This window comes from Lissotriton vulgaris, chromosome 6 (genome assembly GCF_964263255.1).
Source record: "Lissotriton vulgaris chromosome 6, aLisVul1.2, whole genome shotgun sequence".
NCBI lineage: Eukaryota > Metazoa > Chordata > Amphibia > Caudata > Salamandridae > Lissotriton > Lissotriton vulgaris.
The window spans coordinates 1,817,969,408-1,817,984,112 of record NC_141694.1 but is presented as its reverse complement, the minus strand read 5'-3'; the positions used below and the strand labels follow the sequence as shown (position 1 = coordinate 1,817,984,112).

Genomic DNA, 14,705 nt, shown 5'->3' with positions numbered 1-14,705 from the left:
TGAAACATAGTTGGTCAATCATTTATTTAGCTGGTCCCTAACTGGAGAAAGGCGAACGAATATTTAATAATATTTCCTAAGGGCCCCATATTACGATGGCTGCGTTGGCATTGCCGCCATGGAAAGACATGTGGTCTTTGCCTTTGGGGGCCTGTAGCAGTCCCCCAGACAGTTGGTGGGGTCGGGGTGCACATGGGGGGTACCTATGGTACCCCCCTGCATTTGCATGCACGAGGTGGCAGGCACCGCGCAGTGTCTGTTGCAAGACATGCATTCCCAGCATAGTGGCAGGAGGTGCTGTGAGCATCGCCTGCCACAAGGCTGGGAATAGGGCATCCTAATTTCAGGTACGTGACCGCCGCACCCCGTACGGATGGTCCCGTATTCCGTTATGGTGGCAGGCAGACCTTGTCCCCCTGTCACCTTAATAGAGCCCTTAGTGTTTCCTACGTCGCTGCCAGCCTCCAAACAGTGAAAATAGCTTTTGGGTGCTTATCACAGTAAGGCCATGATAATGTTATATTTCTACATGTCCTTCATTTAACTACCATGTAACCTGCCTTGTGGGCTATAAGGCCTACATAAAGGTGACATATTAATACTAAAAAGAAGGGTTTCTCAAAAAGGGATATTTTGACAGGATGGGCTGCAGTTTTTAAAACTTCAGTAGCCAGGCTACAGTGGTAAGCTTAAAGTCATGTTTGCATAATCACACTTCTGGATGGTAAAGTAGTTCTGCATTCGATTTTACTTTCCATGTCATGGGAAAATTGTGGGCTACACAAACTATTGCCTTTCAGGAGAGTTAATGTTATGCCAATGATGGCTTAGCCAATTTGACACTTTTATGGTTCAAAGCATAAGCTCTGGAAATCAGTATCCCAGTGTGCAGAGTCTAAAAATGAACAATAAAATAAAACAGGAGAAAATGGAGTGGCACTCTAAAAGGGGCATTTTCTCACATACAGGACAAGACAAATAGGTATTGATTCTGTTAACATTTATTACCATCTTGTATAGCCACTGAAAAAGTGGTGTTTTAGTGTCTCAGTTTACTATCAATTTCCTTATTCAGTTTGGGATTACATTCCAAATACTTGCATTACAGAATACATCTAAACTTACTTTTTATTCAAAATAAGAAAAATGAAGAATATAGAAATGAATAACAAATATTTTAGTGCGGTAACTTGAATTAGCAATTTGTTTCAGCAATTGCAGAACAACTCATGTATTCAATAAATTGATTCAACAACTCACTAATATGCAATTTTCTGTGTAAGTTTCAATGAATATTGCTAATAGGGATTGGATGAAAACTCTTTAGTTGCTAGATTTTGTCATTCAGGTTCAGCAAAGACCTGTACTTCACAAAGTGTGAGGAACTCCACTCGGCCTCGTATAACGATGTTCACATAACGGCCCACTAATCCATAACAATGAAAGGTCTCGGTAGCACCAGCTGCGATACTGGAAATGGAGGCGCACCTGGGGAAGCAATAAAAAGGCAAATCTGAATTAACTCATTGATGTTTGAAAAAATCTTCCTTCCTCTGTTTCATTAATTTATCCAAAGGCAGTTTGAGGACAAATATTGACAAAGTGTTTAGGTCTGATTTTTGTATTGTTCATCCAAAGAGACGCATGACATACATGCACACATAGAGCAGGCACACGTCCATAGACTAACATATGTAAATAATTTTTTTTTAAGTTCAAGTGACATCAGGGTCAAACTGTGAAATATATAGGCACAGGCACCAAATAAAATTGATCCCCCATTAATGAATTAGATAGGTAAAGAATGTGGCCCACGTTTGTGTAATTTGGAGCTGTTTTGAACTTATAAAGACACGCTGTGTAAGTGTTTTGCAAGGTGTGCAAGATTGCATGGATTTGAGCTTACTACAGGCAATGTTTCTCTTATCATCAGGGAAATCAAAAGTAAAAATCGGCCCAGCAGACAACAAAACAGGTTCACAATCAACGAAACAAGCATTGGAAATGTCAAAATGTCTGTCTTAAAAGAATGCTGTATGGTACTGTAATTTCAAAAGACAGTGGTCCCTAGTAGTTCAGGGATTAGGCAGAATTGATGGACATACACTCAATAGTCAGTATGACCTTTGTCCAGCAGGACAGGTTTTTATTTTAAGAGATATGGAAAACATAAAAGGATTTTTTACAAGGTGGGTACAACCAGTAACCCACAGGGGACAAGACAAAACAGGGGGGTAAACTTGACGCAACAAAGGCGGTCTGTGCTAGTATCTCAGTGAACAGACAATGGTAAAGTACAAAGCATCATTGTGAACAATTTTCTATTTGTAGGGTACATATGATGCTACTATGTCGACGGCGTTTCGATGTCTACACACAGATACATGGCATCATCTTCAGGACAAAGAATTAATTTTGTTTGTCTTGAAAGCATAACAGTTTTTTGGGGCCTATAAGCATACATACAGTTATATTGGGGAAACAAAAAAAGGGGAGACAAAATATAAACATTGGTCAATAACAAAAAGACTAGGAATGTATATAAATCTGACCAGTGATCATCTGTGGCATTGTGAACTGTTTGTGGCAGTTATTCATCTTTTAGGAATAGTAATTTTGTGAATTGTAACGTGGTGGCGTGACAGGCTTTTGTTTCCATGCAACCTATTGTGAATTGTTTATGACAGTGGGGACAACATTTAGAATCCGACGCAGTGACGGAACTGTGGGGGGCGACGCATGAGATTAAAAAACATTCAATGAGCTCAGAGTTGGGCCATGCAAAGTTTAAAAACGGGTGGCGAGCGGTGTAAGCGGCGAAGTGTTGGTAACCGGCGGTTACGTGTAAAGAGTTTTACATGCGGTTCAGAGGCGAAAGGAGTTTGTGACTTATCGTTTAGCTCTACGTGATCAATTTTAAAGGAAAGTAGCGCGAGCATACAGATCGTGATTTACCAATATTGTGGTCCACAAAGTAGTCTGTTAAGCAGTACCTATGCTTTTGGAATCAAAGCAAGTAAGGAAAATGAAGGGTTTAGGAGCACAATAGTATCCTGCCAAAAAAGCGGGAAAATAAAAGAGTGAGTAAAAACATATTGATGGACCGGTGAGAAGGTGATGAAAAGCTCATAAAATAAAATAATTACCAAACCAGGGCAAGGGAGCCTCTAAATACGAGACCGGACCAATCGTGTCTCACTGAGAAGGAAGAAAGTAGATTTATATGAGTTATGGTCCTCGTGGGGTATGGAAATGCCGATTAGAGCATTCTGCAGGTACTTACTTCCTGGTTTGGCTGCTCCTTGTCTATGCAGGATACAGAATGGCGGGAATCGCTGTCGTGCTCGTGCCTGAGGGCTAGATACAGGGGAATTCAGAAATGAAAGAGGGACTAGTCGTGGTGAGTACGGCGGCCATGCTGGAAAGGTGTGGGAGTGTTTAGAGATAGGTAAAGGACTAATCGCTGTGAAACTGGCGGCCATGCTGGAATGGAAAGGTGTGGGAGTGTTTAGAGATAGGTAAAGGACTAATCGCAGTCAAACTGGCGGCCATGCTGCAATGGTGTGGGAGTGAGGAGAAGAGGTTATATATAAAACCATGTGCAATAAACATTTACATATTTACATGAATTGTTTAAGAAACATCGCGAAACCTAGGAGGAAGTCAGGTATGTATTGCAGGGTGACTGATCACAGGAGAGATGTCCAATCTTCGAGACGATTGAGGCCTGTATGGATACTGTTGGTGCGCAGTATCCAGTGAAGTTCCTCCTTGTTCAGTAACTGAGTTACGTCCGCTCCTCTGGGTGGTGGTTTTACCATGGTGATGATTGTCCATGTCAGATCATTTTCAGTGTGTCCTTTTTCTTTGAAATGTTCGACAAGAGGGGCATTTGGAGTATGGCACCGGATCCTACTACGGTGTTGTGCGATGCGTAGCTTGACCTTCTGGCTGGTTTGTCCAACATATATCATCTTGCAGGGGCAAAAAATGGCATACACCACATTGATGGAGTTACAATTAGTGAAGTGTTTTCTTTCAAAGGAAATAGTGCCAAAAGTAAATGTTTTTCCCTCAATAGTGAAGTCACACACTATGCAACTGCCACATTTTGCATGACCCGTTAGGGCAGGTAACCCCCATGCATCATTGATGGTTGTTTTCAAATTAGGCTGAGGTAGGGAAGCTCTTACCAAATGGTCTTTTACATTTTTTGCTCTCTTGAATGCGAAGATAGGGTGCTCAAGATTCAGTAGTCCGGCATTTAATACAGGCCAGTGTTTCAGGATGCTTTTCTTAATGGCATTAGAGGCTGGGGTAAAAGTGGTTACACACACTAGTCTGTCTTGGTTTTTCTTTGGTTTTGGTTCTAGCAGACTCTCTCTGGGGCAGTACCAAGCCCTTTTTAAAGAACGCCTTACTAGTTTTCGAGGGTATCCCCTGTTTCTGAGTTTTATGCTGAGAGTTTTTGCCTCGGAGAAATAGTCTTCTTTGAAATAACAGTTTCTTCGAATACGAAGGAATTGTGAAAATGGAGTGAATCTCTGAGTGCTCGGGGATGGTGACTGCTATAATTCAGCAAGGTGTTTCGTTCAGTTGGTTTTCTGTGGAGGCTGGTGGTAAGGCGTCCTTCTGTATGTTTAATTTCTAAATCTAGAAATGGAATTGAGTCTTTATTCTGGGATAGTGTGTATTTCAAGCCATTACTGTTATTGTTAAGCCAATGTAGTAGGTGTGGTAATGCTTCCGGTGAATCGTTCCAAATCATAAATATATTGTCTATATATCGTTTCCACAGGGCAATGCCACTGTAGAAAGGATTGGATTCTGTCAGTATACAAGAGGTCTCAAGATGATCCATTTAGAGAGTCGCTAGGTTGGGGGCAAAAATAGCCCCCATAGATGTTCCACGTACCTGGCCATAAAATTGACCCTCAAAAAGAAAAAAGTTTTTTGTTAAACAGATCTCCAGAAGTTGAAGAATTAAGACTGATGGGACATTGTGAGGGCGCGGACGTGTGTTAAGAACTGTCTCAATCACGCGTAGTGAATCATATTGTGGAATATTGGTATATAAAGATTCCACATCCAGCGTGCACATCGTGCTGGATGTGGGATCAAATGGGTATTCCTCAATCATAGTGATCATTGACATGCTGTCTCTGATGTAGCACAGTGTGTCAGCTACAAAAGGTTTTACAAAATAGTCAATATAGTGCCCGAGTGGCTCAAGGACAGAGCCACACCCTGACACTATTGGGCGACCAGGTGGAGATTCACAATTCTTGTGAATCTTTGGTAGGCAGTAGATAACTGGTACCCGTGGAGCTTTGGTATTGAGGAACTCATGTTCTTTTTTAGACAGGTATCCTTGTTCTAGGGCATCAGCAGTGACCTGTTCGATCAGTTTCTGTATTTCTTCTGTGGGATTTCGAGGTAGCTTACAGTAGTGTTCAGTGTTAGCTAGTTGGCGATGGATTTCTTTTTTATAGTTATCCAATTCTTGGATAACAATACCACCTCCCTTATCCGCAGGTTTTATTATAATGGAGGAGTTATTTTTCAAGGAGGTTAGAGCTTTCTTTTCGTCAATTGTGATGTTGTAGGGGATGAATGGTTTTTGTTTTTCAAGGGTGGTAAGGTCATTGAGGACAAGTTTCTCAAATGTTAGTATTTCAGGGGGGACCATGCTGCCAGTTGGTGAAAATTTGGACGGTGGTTTAAAAGGAGTGTTCAGGTTTTTCATTGGACTTGGGTTCAGCAAGAAATAACTGTGAAGTCTGATTTTCCTGAAAAATCTTAAGAGCTCGGTTTGAGCATCAATGAAGTTAGGTCGAATAGTTGGGACAAAGGAAAGGCCTTTTGTGAGCAAGGATAGTTCATTGTCTGATAGCTCATGTGTGGTAAGGTTAAAAATGGGTAACAAGGCAACCGCTTGAACAGATTCATTATTTTCTAGGACAGTAGTATGGGTTATATCTACCATTGGTAGTGTTGTCGGCGGGTAAACCGCTCGCCTGGTGGGTTCGGGCGATTGGGCCATTTCTGAGGCTGTTTGGTTTTGCCTGTTCCCGGCGGTTCTGATTGACCTCTGCCTCGCCCTAAAAAATTCCTGTGCGAGGGTCCTGGGCTATCACTTGGGTCTGAATACTCAGATGAATCTCCTGAGCTATCAGAAAAACCTACAAAATTTCGTCTTCTGTTAAACCTTCCCCAAGGTCTTTGGTTTTGAGGGCCGTTATAGGCTCGGTTAATATAGTAGTCTTTAATTAGGTAGGGATATGCTCTTTCTTGTGAAAAGTTTTTTATATCTTTTTTTACTTTAGTGGTTTTTTTATCGGTTTCAAATTTGTGGAACTCTTCGATAGTTTTAGCTACTTTTTCGAGGAGTTTCTTAGCCTCAGTGTTAGTATTCTTATCTTTAATTTGTTGTTCCAATTCGCCAATTTCGCTAGCTACTTTTTTTAGTTCTTCTGTCGCAATATCTATTCCTAGCACCATCCAGTGCCTTGAACAGGTAGTGCTGATGTAACTGAAGCCGTTTAAATATTTCGGGTTGTCTGTGAAGACTCCCGGAATATTTCGGACTTGGAGGCCGACTGGTATTATGTTGGCCTTCAGATAATCTGTCAGTAGTTTAATCATTAGTGTTAATCTGACTTCTTTTTTCTTTGCTTTCTCTAATTCCTCCACTGGTGATGCATTTGTTTCAGTGGGTGTTTCTGAAGAATCGGAGAGAAGTGAGGGACCATGTGTTTATTGCACATGGTTTTATATATAACCTCTTCTCCTCACTCCCACACCATTGCAGCATGGCCGCCAGTTTGACTGCGATTAGTCCTTTACCTATCTCTAAACACTCCCACACCTTTCCATTCCAGCATGGCCGCCAGTTTCACTGCGATTAGTCCATCACCTATCTCTAAACACTCCCACACCTTTCCAGCATGGCCGCCGTACTCACCACGACTAGTCCCTCTTTCATGTCTGAATTCCCCTGTATCTAGCCCTCAGGCACGAGCACGACAGCGATTCCTGCCATTCTGTATCCTGCATAGACAAGGAGCAGCCAAACCAGGAAGTAAGTACCTGCAGAATGCTCTAATCGGCATTTCCATACCCCACGAGGACCATAACTCATATAAATCTACTTTCTTCCTTCTCAGTGAGACACGATTGGTCCGGTCTCGTATTTAGAGGCTCCCTTGCCCTGGTTTGGTAATTATTTTATTTTATGAGCTTTTCATCACCTTCTCACCGGTCCATCAATATGTTTTTACTCACTCTTTTATTTTCCCGCTTTTTTGGCAGGATACTATTGTGCTCCTAAACCCTTCATTTTCCTTACTTGCTTTGATTCCAAAAGCATAGGTACTGCTTAACAGACTACTTTGTGGACCACAATATTGGTAAATCACGATCTGTATGCTTGCGCTACTTTCCTTTAAAATTGATCACGTAGAGCTAAACGATAATTCACAAACTCCTTTCGCCTCTGAGCCGCATGTAAAACTCTTTACACGTAACCGCCGGTTACCAACACTTCGCCGCTTACACCGCTCGCCACCCGTTTTTAAACTTTGCATGGCCCAACTCTGAGCTCATTGAATGTTTTTTAATCTCATGCGTCGCCCCCCACAGTTCCGTCACTGCGTCGGATTCTAAATGTTGTCCCCACTGTCATAAACAATTCACAATAGGTTGCATGGAAACAAAAGCCTGTCACGCCACCACGTTACAATTCACAAAATTACTATTCCTAAAAGATGAATAACTGCCACAAACAGTTCACAATGCCACAGATGATCACTGGTCAGATTTATATACATGCCTAGTCTTTTTGTTATTGACCAATGTTTATGTTTTGTCTCCCCTTTTTTTGTTTCCCCAATATAACTGTATGTATGCTTATAGGCCCCATAAAAATGTTATGCTTTCAAGACAAACAAAATTAATTCTTTGTCCTGAAGATGATGCCATGTATCTGTGTGTAGGCATCGAAACGCCGTCGACATAGTAGCATCATATGTACCCTACAAATAGAAAATTGTTCACAATGATGCTTTGTACTTTACCATTGTCTGTTCACTGAGATACTAGCACAGACCGCCTTTGTTGCGTCAAGTTTACCCCCCTGTTTTGTCTTGTCCCCTGTGGGTTACTGGTTGTAACCACCTTGTAAAAAATCCTTTTATGTTTTCCATATCTCTTAAAATAAAAACCTGTCCTGCTGGACAAAGGTCATACTGACTATTGAGTGTATGTCCATCAATTCTGCCTAATCCTTGAACTACTAGGGACCACTGTCTTTTGAAATACGTAACTGCCCAAGGTCCCTAGTGATATTCCTTTGGGTCTCCCTTGTTCTTTGAAAGTATGGTACTGTAAAGCATTACAAGTAAATCGCATGACAATTAACATGTATTTATGTAGAAGCAAAGGACGGTGAAATAATTAAAGGGTTTGGTTAAAAGGTCATGTGAAAATTACATTGAAAAGCCAGGTAGGTAAGTAGGTAAGTTTAAAATTGTTCTCCTCCCATCTGTGGTGCTGCCAGAGTACCACAACATCAACTTTCTAGTTATCTAAGGCACTTTAATATCATTACAATGTTGTGTGTGCCACTGAAAGTCTATCTGAGGTTTCTGGATAAATCAACAACATGATCTCAGCTATCTTGAGGCAAGCACTTTTTTGTTTAAGCACACAACTTCTGTCCAACCAAAACACGTACTCCTGGCTCCCAACACATGGGAGGAGTCTAATCCCCTCTATAGTAACTCTAACATATTTGTCTGCTGACAGCAGCGTTGTCATGCCAGACAATAAAAACCAGCCCACAAACTGACATGTCAGACCAACCGATTGGGCAGTCCCTGGTTGCCCTATAGACCAATACGACCCTGACTGACATACATTTGAAAGTACACACACACAAGTACATTTACAGGGATTAATGCAAAGAGACCAATAGCCGTAACAAATCCAATAAACCTACATAACTATGCAGCTAAAAAAGTGCATCAGCGAAGCATTGCATGATGGGCAGAGGGGACAAAGTGAGATACATCAGGGGAGTTGTGGGATGTGCAGTAGTGCAGCGCAGGGTCGCAGCAGGTGAGCAGAAGGGGATGTACAGAAAAACTTTTCTCGAGAGACATCTGAGAGGAGAACTAGGTGGTGTGATGTAGAGTAGCACGCAGCAATGTGCTTCAGGGGAGCACTGTAACTATTTTGTGCTACATAGGCTTGTAAGGTGCTGTGCATTATAGGTCACTAAACTTCATATAGGGATCACTGGGTTTGTGCATCAGAAGATCTCTGAATGATGTGATTCAATGTGCTGTAGAAGCTCCTGGTGAGCGTGTATTGGGGGTTGAATTGTGATGTAAAATTTAGAAACAAACTATTGAACAAGTTACTTACCTTTGATAATGCTTTACGTAGTAGAGACTCTAACTAGTCGCAGATTCCTTACCTCAAAATATTCCCCAGGTGTCAAACTGAATCCCAAAAATCTTTAGCAGTCCTCAGGCGCACCTGTAGGTTGTGTTATTCAGCTCTGCATGGAATCATCACCATCATCCATGAGGGAAGTGACATGCACGGTGACTAAATAATCCTCACTCTAGCATGCTGGACTCAGTTTTTGACTGTTTTTCCGCACAACAAGTAAAGACCAAACTGAAAAGAAAAGACTAGTATGCCAGTATGAGGTCCAAAAAGATCTCTTAACCCCTTTGATGCTCATGACGAGCTCAGCTCATCATGATTTACACCTCTCGTGAGCTGAGCTCATCATGAACCATGGGATTCCGTAAATCTCAGCACAGGAGGGAAATAGTCTTAGCACCCAAGGTGTTAAGTGTTAGATACACAGTTCACAGAACAGGGAGGATGGGAGAACTGGTAAGGAATCTGCAGCTAGATAGTCTCTACCAGAAAGGCATTACTGAAGGTAAGTGACTAGTTCATCTGATAAAGACTTCTAGCCACAAATGTTTTCCATAGAATAGATACCAAAGCAATCTCTCCCCAGAGGTGGATCTGCTGACTGTTTTATTAAAAAGTCCTGTAGGACCGAACGGGTAAAATGCTCATCTCGCTGGACCTGACAGTCTAAGCTGTAATGTTTGACAAACATGTGTAGTGATGCTTACATGGCTGCTTGACAGACATTGTGAACAGGGACTCCTCTTGCTAACATAGTGGTTGCAGCCTTAGATCTTGTTGAATGAGCCTGCATGTCCTCATGGTGTTGCTTCCTGGCCATGGTGTAGAGAAGGTGATCCATCTAGAGATGGTTCCTTTGTGAACTGCCTTGACTTTCTTCATACCTGAAAAGCCCACAAAGAATTAATCGTCTACCAGGAAGTCCTTGGTATAATCAATGAAAAATTATAGCACCCTTATTGGGTCCAAAAGGTGGAATCCCTTGTCTGCCTTGGTGGGATGAGGGGGAGCAAAAGAGGTAGGCAATGTGATGGTCTACCAGACATGAAAAGGGGTAATCACCTTTGGTAAACAAGTGGTACGGGTCCTAAGGACCAAATTTTCTGAGAAAAAGGTTGTGTACCAGGATGAATTGAAAGAGCCTGCAACTCACTAACCCTGCAGTCAGATGTTATTGCCACAAGAAAGAGCGTTTTGATGGTCACCAGTATGACCAGCTGTTCAGATGCTCAACTGGTGAACACATGAGAAAGGTGAGAACTAAATTAAGTTCACATTGGGCAGAATAAAGGACGTAGGAGGAACCATGTTGTAAACTTTAAGGCATAGATTTGCAACAGGTTACTTGAACAGGAAAGGCTTTTCCAGGAACCACAGGAAGTCTGAAATGGCAAAATGGTACCCTTTAACTGTGCTCAGAGCAAAGTTTTGCCAGGCAACAGATGAAGCAAACAAAAGGGCTTAAGATAAGGATGTAGACAGAGGATCAACAGGTTTGGTACCACACCAGAAGCTACACATTCTTCCCATTAGCAGGTGTAATTATTTTCCATAGGGGAACTGGAGGCTGCAAAGATAATGGCCCACATGCATCAAGCACTTTTTCATTCGCAAACGGTGCGATTCCTTAAAATCGGCCGTTTGCGAATGCAAAAGTGCTTTTTGGGATGCATGAAGCAATTTTAGAATTCGTAACATTGTTGCGAGTTCTAAAATTGCGGGTGCTTTTAAGAAGTCGCAGATGTGCGACTTCTTAAAAGCAATGCATCATTACTGTGACAAGTGGAAAATCGCAATTAGGGTTCCAAATTTACCGAGTGGTTGAACCACTCGGTAAATTTGGAAAAAGTGTTTAAAATGCTTAAAATGTTTTTTTTACAACATTCATGTTTCACACACACATGTCCTTAGGACATGTGTGTGTGAAACATGATGCGAAAAATACATTTCAGGGGTGCATGGGGGGGTCCTTTGGACCCCCCCCTGCACCCATGAAATTTTCTAAGTGCCACTCGCAATTTGCATTGACTCCTATGGGCCTTTTGGCCCATAGGAATCAATGGCAATTGCGAAAATTAACTTAAGAATTCGGTATTTCTTTGGGATTCGGTAAAAATTGCGATTTTTACCGAATCACAAAGACATACCGAAAAAAATGATGCATAGCATTTTGCACTTCTTAATTTGCGATTCCTTATTTTTCGCAAATTAAGAAATGCAAAATGACACAATGATGCATGTGGGCCTCAATCACACACTTCAGGAGATCAAACACCCTCAGTTTGTGCTGCTCAGTCTTCACGCATGTAGGTGGAGAGTGTGTAGGTTCAGGTGCAAGGCCCTGCCCTGTTCCTGCGAAAGGTGATGAGACGGAATATCAAGTAAAAAATGTCGAATGAACCATAATATTGAGTGAAACATTTTGTGGAATGGAAATATCAATTTTAGGGCAAGTTATATTGATTATTAAAATAAAGAAGTCATTAATATCATCTTTAAAAACATTGTTGTTTAAAAAAAATATATATATTCTTTTTTAGTTTATATTTTAAATGTATATGACATATTATTTTTGTTTAATTATTGTTTATTTCTTAGTATATTAGTAGAATTTTTAGTTTGTATAAAATGGTATTTAATTAACATTTTGTGTTTTTTAGTTCTGTAGTGGGTTGTGGGTTTATAGGGTGGGAAGTAATTAAATTATAATAAATTCATGATTATTTTTTCATTAATAATATTTAATTCATATTTGAGTTTGTTAATTGTGTTCATTTGTTCATGTAAATGTTTTTTGAAGAGAAATGGTGTTTATAGGGGTGAAGTGTGGAAAGTAATTTATTTTGTATTAATTATTAATTAGTTGTAAATTAATAGTAAATAATTAATTAGTAATTTATTAATTGTGTAATTTTGAATATTTTTAGGTGAGGGCTGTGGGGTTATAGGGTTAAAGGGTGGGAAGTAATTTATTTTTAATTTATTAATAATTAGTTAATAACATGACTTGATTCATTGACAATTCATTATCCTAAATGTATATTTAATTATTTAGGTGTGGGGTTTATAGGAATGAAGGATAGTAAGTAATTTATTTTTCATTAATTAATTAATTGTTAATTAGTATTGATTGATAATGTGAATTGTTTGCATGTTTTTAATAATTAATTACTTGTTAAATACTAATCATTATTTAATTGTAAATTAGTTAATTTGATTGGGTTAATTGTTTTTTAGTTACATTGTAGGTGGGGTATGTGAGGATAATAAGGGTAAAGGGTGGGAAGCAAATTAATTGTAATGAAATTATTTTTAGTTTGTTATAAACAATATTTGTTTCATTGATAAATAATTATGTTAATTGGGTAAGTAAGTCTTTTTTCATTTTGATGTGGGTTGTGGGTTTTGTAGGGGGACGAGTGAGAAGTAACTTTATGAAATATCTTTGTATTTTTTATTCAACATACATTTTATTTTATTTTTAATATTTTCATTTTGTTTAAGATATTTTATTTGTTTTTAATGTTGTACTGACTGGAGTTGTAAATTGTACCCCTTCACAATCCAACAGTCCTCTACAGTTGCACTGACTGGAGTGGGACTATCACATTGCCCCCTCCCCCCTCCACCCCGCAATCCAGCACTTTCCCTACTGCTGCACTGACTGGCGTGGGCCTATTTTTTGGGGGTTAAATGCAACATTTATTGGTGTGTTGTGTTGGGGGAGTACATATTTCTGTCTTTATTTAGTACAACAATGTTTTTTTAATGTAGTGGGAAGAGTATATTTTTAGTCATTTATTTTATGTTGTAATTTATATAACTGATTTATTATAATAATATTTGTAACAAAAAGTGTTTAATTTTCATTTTAAATAAATTAGTTTCCTTTTTTCATATATTCAGTTTTTGGTATAGTTCAATATGTATACATATATTTTTGATAATATTATGTTATTTATGATTGTTTACATTATATTAATATTCAAAATATTAGTTTATTTATATTTTTCTACGTATGTTCATATATATATATATATATATATATATATATATATATATATATATATATATATATATATATATATATATACCTACTGGCGGTCGCCAGTAGGTAGTTATAGTTAGGATAATTTTCAATGTTAAATCTCAACATTCTATTTTGAATAACTTTGGCGCCGGTTGACGAATCTGTCTGAAATTTTCAGGAAAATGGTCTCATGGCGGTCCGGTCCTTCCCTGAAAGTTTGGGGGGGATTCGTCAAGCGGGGGCCGAGATAAAAGGGGGGTCCCAAAACGCGTTTTCCCCATGTTAATTTCCATAGGGCGGTCGATTTCACTTTTAGCTCGAACGGCTGAATGGATTTCCACCAAACTTGGCAAAATTGTAGGGACTGGTAGCCCGATGTGCCTTTGCTATGTCTCAAGATATGTGCTTCAGTGGATTTTGAGAAATTAACGTTCAAAAAAATATATATATCTATAGGCGCTCTCCGGTGCGCGCACCGGTGAGCGCTCCCGGCGCGACACGCGACTTGCGCGCAGAAAGCTGATTGGCTCTCAGTTGTCTGTAAACATTCTAAACAGTCCGGAGCGGCCGCCATCTTGTCTATCGGTAAAATCTAGTCATAAGAGGTGGCAAAAACAAAGGGTGGAATTGACCATAAGGGGGCAGGGTAGACCCCCCCTGACCCCCTAGGTTTGATATGGGGGCCATTAAAGGGCCCCGCGGGGCCTCAAATTTTTTTTTTTTTTTTTCGATTTTCGCGGGGGAAGCGCCTGGTGCGCGCACCGGGGAGCGTATCGAGGAGGGTACTATGGAAAAATAATCACTTCAAAAATTGTATGTTTATGAATTGTTTTTTTTTTTATTTTTTTATTTTATGTAAGTACCTACATGTAGGTACTAATGAAGAGACTTAAATTTAATGTTCACCATCTTCTTTGTAGACATCTTGCATGTTGTTATTGTATTTTTTGTGGTATATGGAATTCATAATATAGTCTGTCTGGAAAGGAGAAACAGATCTTTTAAGCACTCCCTGAGAATTTCTAGGGGATCATGAGTAGTCTATCCTGTTCACTTATGAAAATGAGGTGTAAAATATTCATATGAGATAATATAGTGGGAGAAAGGTAGTAACTATGAGTAAACTTACTATGTAACAGAAAAATAGTTGAACAGTATACTATAAGTCTCACTTTATATTTTAAACATTTTTGGTAATACTTCATGAATTACATATAAAAAA

General features: G+C 39.6%; 1 protein-coding gene across 1 annotated transcript in view; it reads right to left on the bottom strand.

Moving 5' to 3' along the window:
* Nucleotides 1-1,340: 1,340 nt before the first annotated feature.
* The window catches only part of LOC147709555 (fucolectin-1-like), a 263,787-nt gene continuing 250,422 nt past the window's right edge, over nt 1,341-14,705 (bottom strand). Inside the window, exon 3 of the mRNA XM_086928084.1 lies at nt 1,341-1,488. Coding sequence (XP_086784210.1) covers nt 1,341-1,488 — 148 coding nt within the window. The remainder of the gene's footprint in view (nt 1,489-14,705) is intronic.